The sequence below is a fragment of the Pocillopora damicornis genome, chromosome 5, assembly GCF_964200805.1.
Source record: "Pocillopora damicornis chromosome 5, jaPocDami1.2, whole genome shotgun sequence".
Classification (NCBI taxonomy): domain Eukaryota; kingdom Metazoa; phylum Cnidaria; class Anthozoa; order Scleractinia; family Pocilloporidae; genus Pocillopora; species Pocillopora damicornis.
This window is the reverse complement of record NC_142674.1, coordinates 7,518,056-7,533,118: the sequence shown is the minus strand read 5'-3', so window position 1 is coordinate 7,533,118 and position 15,063 is coordinate 7,518,056. Positions and strand designations below refer to the sequence as shown.

Genomic DNA, 15,063 nt, shown 5'->3' with positions numbered 1-15,063 from the left:
AACAAACAAGCACCAGTCACAGCTGTGGAGTTCTGTCCAATCATAGCTGAGCACCTCAGCATATAGGTGACGCATAGTAAATCAACCTCATCACCTGAAGAAGACTAGCAGTATGCAATGGAAACGTTGTGATCTACATCCTATAGCGACCACATTGTGAGACAAATGATTACATTTCTCTTTTTAAAGTGTTATTTATGGCAGTGACCAACCAATTTTACAATTTAAAAAAACCAAGTTTACCAGCTGAGCCAGTGACCTTAAGGTTAAGATTGGGCCATTGCCTTGTAACTGCAAAAGTTATTTAAATTTCTTAGGAATGAAGAGAGTTGTATTATAAGTAAATCTGATTCTTTACCTCTAGATGGTAGATGAGTTACAAAGGGATGGTACTGACTTCTTAGATCTGAGAGTGGTTCGCCATAGAAGTGGTAAGTAATTTATAGTTGACTTTGATCTGCTGTATTTACATGTGTATTGGCTGTTTTTCTTTGGAACACGGTCAATATCCAGCTTTAGTATGTGGCAAGATAGTCCTGAAATAAATCTGGGTGTTCTGATTAATTCCTACTTGGTCAGGATTTTGCTATATGGATCATTTCCATGGAAATGCTCATAAGCCATACATTTGTTTTCAAAAGCCAGCTAATTCAAAGCAAACAAGTTTTGTTGTAGTGCAGTGCAATAAACCACTTGTCTGATATTAACCTCAAATTTCTTAGAATGTTATGTCACATTTATTACAGGTATTTCCAAGGGGTTTGGTTTTTTAGAGTTTAAAAGTGTCTCTGATGCACAGGACTGGATGGAACTTCACAAGGTATGTCAAGCAAAATATTTGTACATATCTATTTTTGCAAATGTATACAACTGTATATTGGTTTTCATTGGTGCAGAAAACACTGTAACAAGCACTAGGAAAAATTGTCAGAGGAGCTTGTCAGAAAGGAGAGCTTAAGGGAGAGGTGCACATCATTTGGAAAGGAACTTATTCAAGAATGAAGTGGGGGAATTAATAGAAATTTCTGATTTTTTGTGATAGTGTGGTTATTTTAAATTTCTTTACACTGTCAGGATGGTGTTTGATTTGCTTAAATTAGAGAGGAATGTTATACTAATGCTATGGGAAGAGGGATTTTTTAACCTCATAAAAACAGATTTATTTGAGGCCAGCAATGTTCTTAGCATTGTAGTTTGAATAATTAATTTCAGTGATAAGTGAGTTGTGTAATAAATATTTAAATTTTTATTTGGGAATTTGCTTAGGGGAGGTATAATGTAGGTGGACACAGAGTCTGTGCTGATTACAGCAGACCTAAAACTGCCTCAGTTGTAGCAGATAAGGACTGGATTTGTAGTAAGGTGAGATTTAATACTGTCTAGCTTCCCAGTAGCTGATGCTGTAAAATATAAAGTAAAAGATAAAATATCTCCTTCATATGCTGTTGGCCAAGGGAATTTTATAAAAAGAAATTTAATGAGCCCTGCCTAATAGGCATGTGTCAGTTGCTTAAAGTCTAGATAATGCTATTCAATGGATGTATCCGGTGGATAGCACAGTACAATGGTTTCAATTACCCTTCCCTGCTTGACAGTGAGCTTTCTATAGGATAGTGTTATCTGTCCTTTGAAAAATTGGGTTTAGATGTTTTGGGTTGAAGCATCAGCTCTATGCTCTTAAAAGAATGGTCATCTCTTTCCATGCTTGCCTAAAATGACACAGGGTAGCAAATTATTAGAAATGTGTAAAATATAGTGTTGGTTTGGATGGACACGGTGTCTTATAAAGATGGTTGTTGAATATACATGCAATGTGATATTAAAGTAAATACCTAAAAAAAGCTTGAGATCCTGTCTTAATCATTTTTGTGTTCTTCAAACAGTGTGGTGGTCAGAATTTTTCCTCAAAGAGGCGTCTGTCATGCTTTAAGTGTGGAGCACCTAAAGAGAGTAGTATTGCTGGTTAGTGACAAGTCTTATCTGCTACATATGTATCCTAAAGTATGCATTAGTGGTCTTTTACCCTTAACTCCCAGAAGTAATCAAGATGTAACTTCTTTATAAATTATCCATAGATTACCTAGCAAACAGGTAATAAGAAAACGCAAACCTTATTATGTAGAAGTTTTTATCTTGATCTTTTACCAAATTCTCACAGCTAATTTACAAGGAAATGTGTAGGAGCCAGTAGGGAGAGTTATCAATCAGATCTTGGGAGTTAAAGCATCACTGTGTGTCAAGCCCTTTCAGACATCTTAACTCGGAGAAGTAGCTGTCCTAAGCATTCTTTAGGCTCCTTCTGGAAAAATAGGAAATGTTGTATTAACCAACTCTGTTTACTGCTGTCATCTCTGTTGCATTTCACCTGTTGTTTGTCCAATTAATGTTCTCCTTTGCTGAGCTCTTTTACACCACACTCTGCATGTACTTTGTTATAACAGTAATTAGTTTGTGAAGTTTGTCAGAGGTCAAAAATAGGCAGGGAAAGATACCTTACACTTGTTTTTTTTACTCTTATTTAGATTTAGGGGATGATAAGGAAATTTCAAATAATCCATGTAAAGGTAAAATTTTTGAATTTTTTCTATTTCAATCTAACTTGCAATAGCTTCAACTTGAGAGTCTTCATGGAGTTAAGTGTTTTGTTTCTGCCATTGTAACAAAATTTTCTCATTGGTAGACAAAGAAAATCAAACAAAATTTTAGATAAGATATATACATGCGTGAGTTACCACTGAAAAGGTATGTAGCACTTAGCATTGAATTTATAGGTCTGGGCTAAAATAATGACATAATTTTTTTGTTTCTGTGTTATTTCAGTGCTGATTCTAAGGGGCTTGGATACAATTACTAATGATGAAGCGGTAAGATTTGCTTACGACACTAGTGTGAAATCAACACGATTGTGATTATTGTCATTATCTTTCCTTGTAGCATCAAGCAAAGCATAAGGCCCCTCACTCCATAGTTTTTTAAATTTGATGGTCACGAGTTGATGTGTCTGTCTTCTTGTACTTGAGTCCAAAGTTATTGTGTGTCACAAATTACTTTCAGACACAAATAGTGAAATTAAATAATTGCTTCATTCATTATCTATGGTGTGTTATTGACTTTCAGATACGAAAAGCCCTTGTGGAGATCACAGCTCTTCCTGTATATGATGTGCGTCTCATTAGAGATAAATTAACTAACACATCAAGAGGATTCTGTTTTGTTGAGCTTGGTTCAGTTGAGGTACATATGACAACATTTAACATATTATCTACTATGGATACACAACTACCATACTTTTTAAATCAAGCAAATGAGAAAATTCTGATCCTGCTTTTTGTGGCTACTGCCACAAGGCTATAATTATCAATCATGTGGCGTTGATGTAAAACCAATTCCTTGAAGCGATATGTAATGGATGTGATTGGCATGTCATGAATACCTATTGGAAATTTTTATCTTTGAAGTGAATCAGCCACTCAGGGTTCGACACCTGGCTACCTGCATTACTAGCCACTGGGTTGGTGATTTCTAAAATTTACTAGCCCGGATGCTTATCCACTACCTGTTAACCCTCCTCTCCCTCTCCCTCCCCCCCCCCCCAAACATTTTGTCTGGTTTTCTGACTGTTAACCAGCTCCTGTTTATACTCCTGGCTAGGGAGGAGTGCTGAAAGAAAAGTATCTTTGTCAAGAAAATAAAAAAATCCCAAACCCTTTGAGATCTTGAGTTCATTTAACCTGCTAGCACATACCTCCTGCTACTTACTTTAGCTATATCTTGAATGTATTTTAAGTTTGTAGGTGTGATGAGGTACCAACCCTGACACAGATTTGTAATAAACTGCATGATTACGATTAATTTAGTGACATGAGACATATCATTCTTCTTTGTCCAGGAAGCAAGTCAGTTACTGGAAATCATCACTAACATGCACCCCCCTTTTACTATTGATGGTAGAATTGTTACGGCATCTTATGCCCATCATGATAATCCACCAAAAAATACCATGTAAGTGGCATTTTTTTTGTTGGTTGTACTCATAGAGTGAGAGGAAGCAAGTTGGATAAATGAGATTTTTGTGTAGTATAAACTTCTAAGGGATGTTGAGGACATATTTGCACTTTTTTTCTGCCTTCAGCAGTGCTTCAGTAGCATCAGCAGCCATTGAACAGGCACAGTGGTCACAGACAGCCATCGGATCTCAGCCTCAGGTTTCCTCTAGTACTGTTGCTGCTAACGCCATGGCTCAAGCACAGGCTGCCGGCAACATGGGTACAGTGACAGCTGCCAGCCAAGCTGCTACCTTGCCAACTTATGATGCAAAGGCTACAACCCAGCAGCAGCAAGTAAGGCTCTGACATCACTTTTACCTCATCAAAAAATTAAGATAAATTGATTTTCTTCTTAGATTACATTATATGAAGAGTTATATGATAGATGCTACTGGATTTTAGCAATTACACATCTACAGTAAGGTGCCTTGTCATCTGTTTTTTTTAGATAGAATAATCATGGCATATATGGGTATTCAATTGGCTGAGCTTGCATTCACATTACAACAAAAAATTCATCCAAGACATTATGAACATTAAGCCATCTTAGATATTGTATAAAGAGATATTTTTCCTCATAAAAATAATCTGAGTCCTCATGAGGAATCAAACCTCAGACCTTTGGATTCTGCACTCTGATACTCTATCACTGAGCCACAGAGACTCAATGGTGAGCAAGGCCCTGTCCTGCATACTGTTAGGATCAGCAGTGTCAATAGCATCATATTTTTTAAATAGAATAAGAAGGAAGTTGAGTTGTAAGCTTGGAATAGAAATAGAGAAATATGTTTTTTTTGTAAAAGCATCTTTTTCTATTTCTTTTCCAAGCTTAAAACTTACCATCTCTCTTGTTCTATTTACAAAAAAAACCTTTCTTTGTTTTTAATTCTTTTGCAGTACCAACAACAGCCTATCACAGGTATGGCTACCTTTGTGTGCCTTTTTATGATGAAATATGCAACAATGATTCACAGATTCACTTGTTAGCTCAATTGGTAGAGCGCTGCACCGGTATCGCAGAGGTCATGGGTTTAAATCCCGTACAGGCCTGAATTTTTTTCAGGCCTTATTTTCACTACTGCCTAAGTAGTGCACATTACTGCGAGGATCACTTTCATTCACGTCTTTATCCGCAGTTCAAATATATATGACTTTCATATATTCTTAACTATTTAATGATTCACAGTGATCGTCCCAATTTTTATGGGTTGGGACACCAGCGAAAGTTTTTTCGCGGTGATGAATTTTTGTAATTTGTGTATTTTTTAATCACTCTAGGTACAGGGACAACAACTGATCAAGTCCAAGGTAAATTTTTTTTCAGTGATTGTAATTTTGAAACTTTAAATGATATGAATTTGCTAATTTTGTTTTACCCTTGCATGAGTTAAGTAGTACATGTAGTTACTGTACCTAGAACTGAATGGCACTCATAATGTTTATTAAGGCTTCACAACAAGTTTTTTGATCTTGTTCTTCTTTGGCTCTAAGAATTCCATCATAAAATTTTGATTGAAACAATTATCTTTTTAAAAGAATCTTGAAATATGCTTTGGATGTACCCATTGTACATGTTAAGTGTAATATTTATCTTTGCCTCTGAAATTTCACGTTGTTTAGCTTTGATTTGACAACCCTTGTCTTTAGGTGGTACTGCACAGAACCAGCAACAAACTCAACCCCAAGCTCAGGTGGATTCAACACAGTCACAGCAGTCACAGGCATTGGCTTCATCACCATCGTTTGCAAACTATGTTTATGACCCATCCTCTGGTTATTATTATAATTCAACAACAGGGTTGTATTATGATGCAAATACTCAGGTACTACTTTGGAATAAATATTGAATTTTATTAAAAATAACTTGGTTATTGATAGATTGACATCAATTATGTCATTCTCCTTACCTTTTGTGGCCATAATGGAGTGGGTTTTGTTAACTTTTTAAGACTCAAGATCAAATCAGTATTTCTCCCTACTGACTACTCTACAGTTCCTTGTAAATTAGACAGGGGAATTCAGTGTTGCATTGACATGACATCCTGTGGATGATAAACTAGTCTCTTTTTGTAACTTTTACGCAAGATAACATTGGAATTGCAAAAAGTTACAAGTTAATCACTTCTGGGGGTTAAAGGTTTCCACACTGAGGCAGGAAAACCAAACAGAAAATATCATTTTCAAATATGAGGCTTGATGGAAGAGTTATAAGTATCTTGCAGGTCACAGCAATTTTGAAATAGCTTGTGATACATGTCCATGAATGTCAGAAAAATGATTAAAATGAGTCAGCTACTTGTCTCCTGTCTAATTGTTGTTTCCCCAGTATTATTACAACAGTGCTACTGGACAGTATCTGTATTGGAATGCAGAAACACAGCAATATGTCCCAGTAGCTGCTGATGGGTAAGTTCAGTCACTGCGCGTTGTAAATATACCAGTAGTTGATGCTTTTAAGTATAAATTATTTAGCTCTTTGTATGGTACTACATGAGTGGAATAGTCTGCTGGGAAGCCTGAAGTTTTATCAAATTTTAGAAAGGACTTGAGCATCTTTTAAACTTAGTCTCTTTGTTAGTTTTACTGAATATTTTATTGTATGTAAATGCCACATGAGTGGAACAATCTGCTTGAGAATGGACTTGAGCATGTTTTTAACCTCATCTCTTAGCTAGTTTTACTGAATGTGTTATTGTGTGCGGATAACATCATTGGGCTAACCTTTGTCTCTTCCTTTTCAAGATGTACTTTATTTTTTCATTTTGTCTTGAATAAAAAATTATGTTATATTATGTTATAGGTGACCTAGAGCTGCTTCACATTGTAGGCATGTCCTATCTGCATGTGTTGAATTTGTGTTAGCTCAGTTTGTCTGAAGAATCTTTCCTAATAATTCTTTTCTTTTCTGTCACAATGATGACCATTTTAGGACCATTGCAGCATCAGGCTCAGGTGCTACTGAAACCCTCACAAGCAGTGAAGCAGCATCAGTCAAAGGTGCAACTTCTAATAAGCTGTCAATATTTGTGTTGCCTTTCATGTTTGCTGAATCAAAGTGCAGATGTAAACTAGTGTTATCTTAGATCAGTAAAGTAAATTGTATATTATGTTGCCCAGGAATTAGTATTTTGCATCTGGGTCATAAAATCCAGGGCATGATTAAATTTGCAAACATCAAATGGTGGTGCGGGTCACAGTTGTAATTTGAAGTAACTCATGTGGTATCCTCAAATGGGTGCAATTTATCTAGACATATCTTCCCAAGGCATCCAGACTGAAGCAGACTTCACCTAGCAAGGGTGATTCAAAGCTCTTGCATGAAATCGAGGTTGATAGATACTAGTAAGAGATCCAGTTTGTCCAAGATGGTATTGAAAAGCTGAATTTGCAGTAGTATGCATTCTCTGTTTGCTGGATAAAAGTACAGATGTAAATAAAAGCCTTATTTTGGGGTGATTTTAGCCAGGGTTGAGGTCATATGGTTTATATGATGTAAAGAAAGTTCCACTTATGACTTTTCAACTCCTTCTTCATGATAGAATATTAAAGAATAATATGTGTAACAAAATGAGTAATTTTGGCTGTTTTTCCAATTGCAGAAAAGCAGAAAAAAGCAAAGTCATTGCAAGCTAAAAAGGTCTGTGTCAACTTATTTATAACTTAACCCTTTAATTCCGAAGATCTCATTAGTAATTCTCCTTACTGTCTGCCAAATGATTCTCATCATGTAAGTTTGGAGAATTTGATAACGGGTCCATTGGTAATCTCATAATTGATATTTTTCTTTATTCTCATCACTTGTCTGAATGATTATATAAAGCCATAGTTAGGAGAAATTCTCTCTTGGTCACTCATGGGAGTTAAAAAGTTAACCTCTTACACTGATATTTTCCATAGCTTTCCTTCCACAATGACAAAAAGAATATGTTTAATGACCAAGAACCTCTTAAGCTGGTGATCATTCTCTCTCTTCTCATGACCTAAGTCCGATTTAGTGGCAGTAATGTAGGGAGAATTTAGTAGATAGTCACTCCCAGTGATTAAAGGGTTAAGACTATTAAGGATGTTGACCTTGTCCAGTTTATTGTTTTGGTAATATGATTCCACCGAGGGTATTGTTTACTCAAGAATATACTTTCTCTTCTTGTAAGTTGATCACAAAAGTCTCTGATTTTCTTGTAGTACCCTAGTAATTTATTTTCTCTTCAAATTCTTTGTGTCTAAGATTGCAAAGGACATGGAGAGATGGGCAAAGTCTGTGAATGCAGCAAAGACCCAAGTTGATGATTCCAAGAAAGGATCTTTTATTCCTGTGTCAAAACCAGAGGAAGCAAAACCTGACACAGATGTGTTTAAAATGGTGAGATAACCCCCAAAGAGAAAAAACTCTAGGAAACAGTAAATAGTGGCAGGTGCAATAGGCAGGATTATTCAGACTCTTGGTGACAAAATGAGGCAGAGTTAAGGGTATTTTCAAGCTTTCTTATTGCAATTGCTTTTGTGAAATTGATTTTGTGAAATCAGAGGTTTTTAATAACTTTGATATTTAACATGCAGCACTGTTGATTAAGATATATAAGTTGGATGTGACTTTTATGCTTTAACATCAGAGTGCGTGTTATCCATTCTGCTTACTATACATTTCCTAAATTAGCAACTAGGAGAATTTGTTTGACAATCAAGAGCTTTGTTAGTTGGTGATCATTTCCTTTACTCTCATGACCTTAATGTGTGATTCAGGGGTGATATTGTAAGGAGAAATTAGATGATAATCACTCCCAAGATCTCATTAGTAATTCCTCTTACCATCTGCTATACAACTCTTCTGATGTTGCTTCTGAGAATTTGGTATTGGATCAACTACTAATCCCCTAACTGATACTTTTCTTGGTTCTCATCACTTGTCTTCTTGATTTTTTATTGATATTGTAAGGAGAAATTCTCTCTTGGTCACTCATGGGAGCTTAAGGGTTAAAGGGATCAAAGAGATAAAGTTAGTGGTTAAAATTTTTTAGCAGTATAGTTTAATGAAACGGCTCATTGTGCTCTTTAAGGTGGCTCTAACTCACAACGTGTTAATAAAATGGTTTTGTTTACTTATTCCAGCCATTTGGACCTCCCCCTAAGATTTCAACATCACTGAACATAGCTAAGAGCATTGCGGCTGGAATGCCAGCAGAAGTGAATGATAATGTGGCAGCATCCAGTCCTCTGGCGGCCTTGAGCATGGTCCAAGCTACTAAGACAACAGGTATTAAAACAAGTTTGTGCCTCTGTATGGAATGGTAAACCAAGATAATTTGGTTGTATCAAATGAGTTGATAATGTTGTTTGGCCACCTTCAATAGTTTCTAAAGCTGACGGTTCAAACGTTAGCCCTTCGTTAGGGCGAATAGAGAGGAAAAGTGGCTTGTGGTTTTTTCAAGTGCGGGAAGATGGAGCCACGCTGTTGGTGGGAAAATGGTAGCATGAAAAACACAAGTCTCAAAAATTAGTTGAATAAAAAGCGTTCGTTGGTACACTCGAATGCTAAACACAGTTTTGTATTGTTATGTTAGCAATGTTTCTAGTTCAAGTGAACTTGCAGAAACCAGGTTTTCGTAGGTCTGACGCATTTGATGCTGATTTCTGTAACATGAAGAGCTCACCCATCCAAGTCGAGTATCAAAATAATGTTTGTCAGTTTGTTGTTATTAATGTAATGTTTTTACACTCTCCTGTTTGTGTTTTTGTATTTCTCAGAGCCATCAAAAAGTGCCATAGTTGCGGAATATGGCGAGGATGACTCCGATCCAGAAGACGATATCAATGATAAATTTACAGACTTGAGTATCATGGCGTGTTTGCTTTGCAAACGACAGTTCCCGAACAAAGAAGCTCTGGAAAGACATCAAAAATTTTCCGACTTGCACAAGGTAACCTCTTCATGGAGCATTTTTCCCCTTGAACCCATTTAGTCTGATTGTAAACTCTCCCCTCAAACTGGTGTTAGATCTAGATAACAACTTCTACCTGATAAGTTTGAGTATTCTTATGCCCTGTTGGCTGGATAATGTATGGATTTTACCGAGAGAAGTTACACTCCAATCACTTGTTGAATTTAAAGGGTTAATAGTGTATAGTGTTAATAGTGAATACAACTGAATTGTGGATGTACCTCTTGGTGGTAAGCCTTTAGCGTGAAAAGGTGTGTCGAAGGAATTGAAAATAGTGACATGAAAGTGAATTCTTGTCATGAGAATAATCCTGTGTGATTGAAGAGTAATGATGATCAGATTACCACAATATTCAAAGTTACGTAGTCAACCACAGCAAGCTTTCCTGTGGGTGAATTTGGATGAAGAAGAAGAGAGAACTGGTCTCTATATTCCTAATTCTACCACAACCAAAAGTGCAGCCGCCTCGCGTTATCCAAACTATTAATGAAGGGCTTCACGATGTCAGATAAAATTTCAGCGAGTGGTTACACTTGTTATGGGGCATTAAATCCTACGTTTACCGCGCAGACATTTCATGTTCACAAATTTCCCCGTTGTAAGTTTGAAGTTGAATGTTGGAGCTTTCTCACTGCGGTTTGTGTGCGAATTTGAACAAACTTGGATTCTCTCCACAGCAAAACTTAGAGATTCACAAGAAGATGGGAATGAGTGATGAACAACTTGAAGCGTATGAGAAGCAAGAGCGGGAGGTCTGTGTCTTAATTCCATAAGTTCTTTTGCTAACCCTACTCACAGTAAGTCTTTTCAGCATTGACTGACTGATGGAATAACTGATCGGCTGGCTGGCTAGCTGACTGGTTGATTGTCAGACTGACCAAATGATTGGCTGACTGACTGAGTGAATAAATGACTAACTGATTGGATGGCTGACTAACTGCTGAAGTGGCTGACTGGCTGACCGACTGACTGACTGGTTGACTGGCTGACTGACTAACTGATTGGGTGATAAACTGACTGACTCGCTGACTGGCTGACTGACTAACTGATTGGGTGATAAACTGACTGACTCGCTGACTGGCTGACTGACTAACTGATTGGGTGGTAGAATGACTGACTCGCTGACTGGCTGACTGACTAACTGATTGGGTGATAGACTGACTGACTCGCTGACTGGCTGACTGACTAACTGATTGGGTGATAGACTGACTGACTTGCTGACTGGCTGACTGACTAACTGATTGGGTGATAGACTGACTGACTCGCTGACTGGCTGACTGACTAACTGATTGGGTGATAGACTGACTGACTCGCTGACTGGCTGACTGACTAACTAATTGGGTGATAGACTGACTGACTCGCTGACTGGCTGACTGACTAACTGATTGGGTGATAGACTGACTGACTCGCTGACTGGCTGACTGACGAACTGATTGGGTGATAGACTGACTGACTCGCTGACTGGCTGACTGACTAACTGATTGGGTGATAGACTGACTGACTCGCTGACTGGCTGACTGACTAACTAATTGGGTGATAGACTGACTGACTCGCTGACTGGCTGACTGACTAACTGATTGGGTGATAGACTGACTGACTCGCTGACTGGCTGACTGACTACCTGATTGGGTGGCAGACTGACTGACTCGCTGACTGGCTGACTGACTAACTGATTGGGTGATAGACTGACTGACTCGCTGACTGGCTGACTGACTAACTGATTGGGTGGCAGACTGACTGACTCGCTGACTGGCTGACTGACTAACTGATTGGGTGGTAGACTGACTGACTCGCTGACTGGCTGACTGACTAACTGATTGGGTGGCAGACTGACTGACTCGCTGACTGGCTGACTGACTAACTGATTGGGTGGCAGACTGACTGACTCGCTGACTGGCTGACTGACTAACTGATTGGGTGGCAGACTGACTGACTCGCTGACTGGCTGACTGACTAACTGATTGGGTGGTAGACTGACTGACTCGCTGACTGGCTGACTGACTAACTGATTGGGTGGCAGACTGACTAACTCACTGACTGACCGATTGAATGACTCACTGACTGGCTGACTCGTACTCCACCAAGGAAACCATTTATTATTCAGAGGTGACTTTGTTGTCACATTCAAATTTATATAACGGTAAACTCGTTGGAGAGCTTTCTATCAAAGAGAAGTGAAGAGCAAACCGAAGCAACTTGTGATGGAGGAATTCGTAAATCGTGGAATTGTCAAGAGAAACGGAAACTAAACTGAAGGAAAGGATCAATTTATAACACCCATCAAGTGTGTTGAAAAGTGGCTTACTTGAATTCAAGCTGTTTAAAGCACACTAGCTTATTATTCAATTTGTGTCTATTTTTTTTTCTTCCTAACAGAGTAAGTACCGTGACAGAGCGAGAGAAAGAAGGGAGAAATATGGGCAACCGGAAGCACAGAAAGTTCGGCTGCCTTCCAGGCGAAGAGGAGGAGGAGGAGGGGGAGGAAGCATGTAAGGAGATACGAGCTTGGCTTCTTGTTGTTCATGGCTTTATATTTAAATTTACGATTTCTTTTCTCTTGTCACAGATCGTTTGAGCCTCCAGCTGAGCGAATTGGTGGGGAAAATATTGGCAATCAGATGTTAAAGGTAATGAGGGAAAATAAGTTAAATTTTAATTACTTAAGACGGGGGGGGAAGGGTGGGTGATTACATATTATGAAGGCGGGGGGGGGAAGGGTGGGTGATTACATATTATGATGTTTGAGTTTTTAAGCGGAAGTTTAAAAGTAATTTCTTTGTGAATGTTTGCAGAGTTTCTCCCTTTTCACGGAGTGATTTTACATCGTTGTCTTTTCACTTTTTGGCCCTCAGTAAAAAAAATTATTATCTGGCCATCTTTCCAAAAATAACTTTATGGCCCTGTATAAAGCATTTACTTTTTGGCAACTGTCACTAAGCAGTACTAATTTATTGTTTGTGTTGGAAATAAGGCCATGGGCTGGACTGAAGGGAGTGGCCTGGGAAGGGAAGGACAAGGCATTGTTGATCCTATCGAGGTATGTATAGTTGAGTTTATTTGTCATTTTCCTGCGTTTCTGTTTTGCCGTTAGCGTTACTTAGGATACTTAAATTGTGACAGTATAAAGTAAACTGTTACTCGTATCACTCTACTTGAGTACTTTCCTCAAGGTCAAGAGGGTAAATAGCTTCTTATTAAAGCCGATTTTTCGATGATGTACTCCTTTCTTTCGCTCTTTTCTTTTCCTTTTAGGCCAAAATGAGAAGCCAAAATGCCGGACTCGGATTGAAGGGAAGCAGTTATGGCGCATCTTCTTCAGATACTTACCAACAGAAACTTAAGAAGCTGGTATGTTTTTTTCCCCCTGACTAGTTCTGTAACTCGTGTTCTAAGGTTGTCTTTTTCCTTTGTGGGTTTGTTCGTAAGTTTTCTTGTTTGATTGTTTCTATTCTCTTCTAAGGGAATTAGACTTCAGTGTGAGTACCTCCTAGTTTTGGTTCGTAACTCTCCCATGTAGTAGTCATTCATTCCTTGTCAGTTACTCAGAAGAATCAGTTGTTTCGTGAAGAAACTTATTGATGAATGAGTTTGAGTATTCACGGTGTTTGCTAGGTGGATAATTTATGAAACTGGCGAGGAGTTTCCTGTTTAAGGGTGAACAATAAATAGTTCTCTCTTTCCTTTCAACAGGCAAGGTCACGTTTTAACGATGTTTGAGGAACACTGTGATACGTCCCTTTAGAGCGACAACTGGTTCTTAACACAGAATGAGTTCATTGCAGGACTATAAATGAAAAAGAGACTAACAGGCTGAACTTTGGCCACTAGAAAAGTGAGAGATATCCATCCATAGCTTAGCGAGTTTCTTAGCCATCGTTGAAGCTTTTGTCGCGTTCCAAGCAAAAAACATCAAGTTTAATCAGAAGAGCGTCTTGTTTAAGCAAGCAACAAATAACTCTAACACAAGGGTGATTGATTTCCAGTTAAGAAAATTAAGACGTTCATGGTCCAAACAAAAGAAGGTGACATTTGTTAATCCCTCAGGGATCAACCTAAGCAGCGCTCCTAGCTGCTCTGGTCGTCCTGGCGAGTGGCAAAAAAAAATTGCCACTAAAATTTCAGCGAGAGTCGCCTAACTTACGACCCGTGCTTGGCGGTCAAGGGGCAGGCTGTACATAACTTTTTCATTATTGAATTATATGGCCTAAAGTTAAAGTGAGATAAAAAAATTTGTATGCTTCATAGTGTTCATTTTTTCCTCGTTCGTGAAAGTGGAAAGTGTGCAAGTGAGGTCAAAGTCTTTCAAAACGATCGCCAGCCATTTTCTATGAAGATTTTTTACGGGAGACCATTCTTTGATTTTCGATCGCGAAATGGCGACTTAAGAATATTCACTTTGAGCTTGGAGCACTGTTAAGTTAAAACAAATTTCTAGCCTATGATTGTGTCGCTTGAAAAGCAATTGCAATCAACCCAAACCCTAGAGAGACCTTGTATTAGATATCAGTAAAGTACCTTAGATCTGTTCATAGAGGAGGATGGAACTTTAATGAAACGTTCCGAAGTATGCTGTAGGACACTATTTACAATTTGAAATAAAAAAAGAAAGACATAAGCAACCATGTTTTGATCAGTAAGTCTTGTTTTGGCTTGCGCCTCTAACTTTTTATTTCCAATTTTTCCTATCTCACAGCAAGGGTAACCTCTCTGATCAGGTTCGCCTGGGGCCATTACTGCCTAAAATTTGTAACTACATGTACCCTTATAAAGTTGAGTTATCTTAATACTTCGGTGAGTTTGGTCAGAGATGGAGTTAAGGGTTTGTAGATTTTCACGAACTCTCCCGACCTCATAGTTAAGGGAGTGTATAAACACGCAAGGAGTCTTGTAGAGCCTTTCCGAAATATTTCAAAAATACTCTTTACGTGAATTATGGCAATCGTCGAGGGAATTAAAGATTAATATCACGCAAAAGCACGAGTGATATTCGCCCTTGATTTGATGAGGAAACACTCTATTTCTTAGTTATAATATAAAGGACAGAGAAGGTCACAGCGCTCGCTGTTACGCAATTTCATGCG

The 15,063-nt window shown here is 38.2% G+C and overlaps 1 protein-coding gene across 2 annotated transcripts in view; it reads left to right on the top strand.

The window, feature by feature from the left end:
- Window positions 1-14,601, top strand: part of LOC113671935 (RNA-binding protein 5) — a 16,895-nt gene extending 2,294 nt beyond the window's left edge. The window contains exons 5-28 of one of the 2 annotated variants that reach the window (XM_089207331.1): window positions 365-431; window positions 747-820; window positions 1,267-1,362; window positions 1,884-1,962; window positions 2,523-2,564; window positions 2,821-2,864; window positions 3,118-3,234; window positions 3,890-4,002; window positions 4,136-4,340; window positions 4,944-4,965; window positions 5,325-5,354; window positions 5,694-5,869; window positions 6,373-6,452; window positions 6,976-7,043; window positions 7,646-7,683; window positions 8,272-8,406; window positions 9,153-9,297; window positions 9,789-9,961; window positions 10,660-10,734; window positions 12,359-12,471; window positions 12,549-12,609; window positions 12,954-13,019; window positions 13,235-13,330; window positions 13,673-14,601. In XM_089207331.1, coding sequence (XP_089063457.1) covers window positions 365-431; window positions 747-820; window positions 1,267-1,362; window positions 1,884-1,962; window positions 2,523-2,564; window positions 2,821-2,864; window positions 3,118-3,234; window positions 3,890-4,002; window positions 4,136-4,340; window positions 4,944-4,965; window positions 5,325-5,354; window positions 5,694-5,869; window positions 6,373-6,452; window positions 6,976-7,043; window positions 7,646-7,683; window positions 8,272-8,406; window positions 9,153-9,297; window positions 9,789-9,961; window positions 10,660-10,734; window positions 12,359-12,471; window positions 12,549-12,609; window positions 12,954-13,019; window positions 13,235-13,330; window positions 13,673-13,699 — 2,142 coding nt within the window. In that variant the 3' untranslated portion in view covers window positions 13,700-14,601. Of the gene's footprint in view, window positions 1-364; window positions 432-746; window positions 821-1,266; window positions 1,363-1,883; window positions 1,963-2,522; window positions 2,565-2,820; window positions 2,865-3,117; window positions 3,235-3,889; window positions 4,003-4,132; window positions 4,341-4,943; window positions 4,966-5,324; window positions 5,355-5,693; window positions 5,870-6,372; window positions 6,453-6,975; window positions 7,044-7,645; window positions 7,684-8,271; window positions 8,407-9,152; window positions 9,298-9,788; window positions 9,962-10,659; window positions 10,735-12,358; window positions 12,472-12,548; window positions 12,610-12,953; window positions 13,020-13,234; window positions 13,331-13,672 lie in introns of both variants that reach the window. The other variant, XM_089207330.1, reaches the window with a different exon arrangement.
- The last annotated feature ends 462 nt before the right edge of the window (window positions 14,602-15,063 follow it).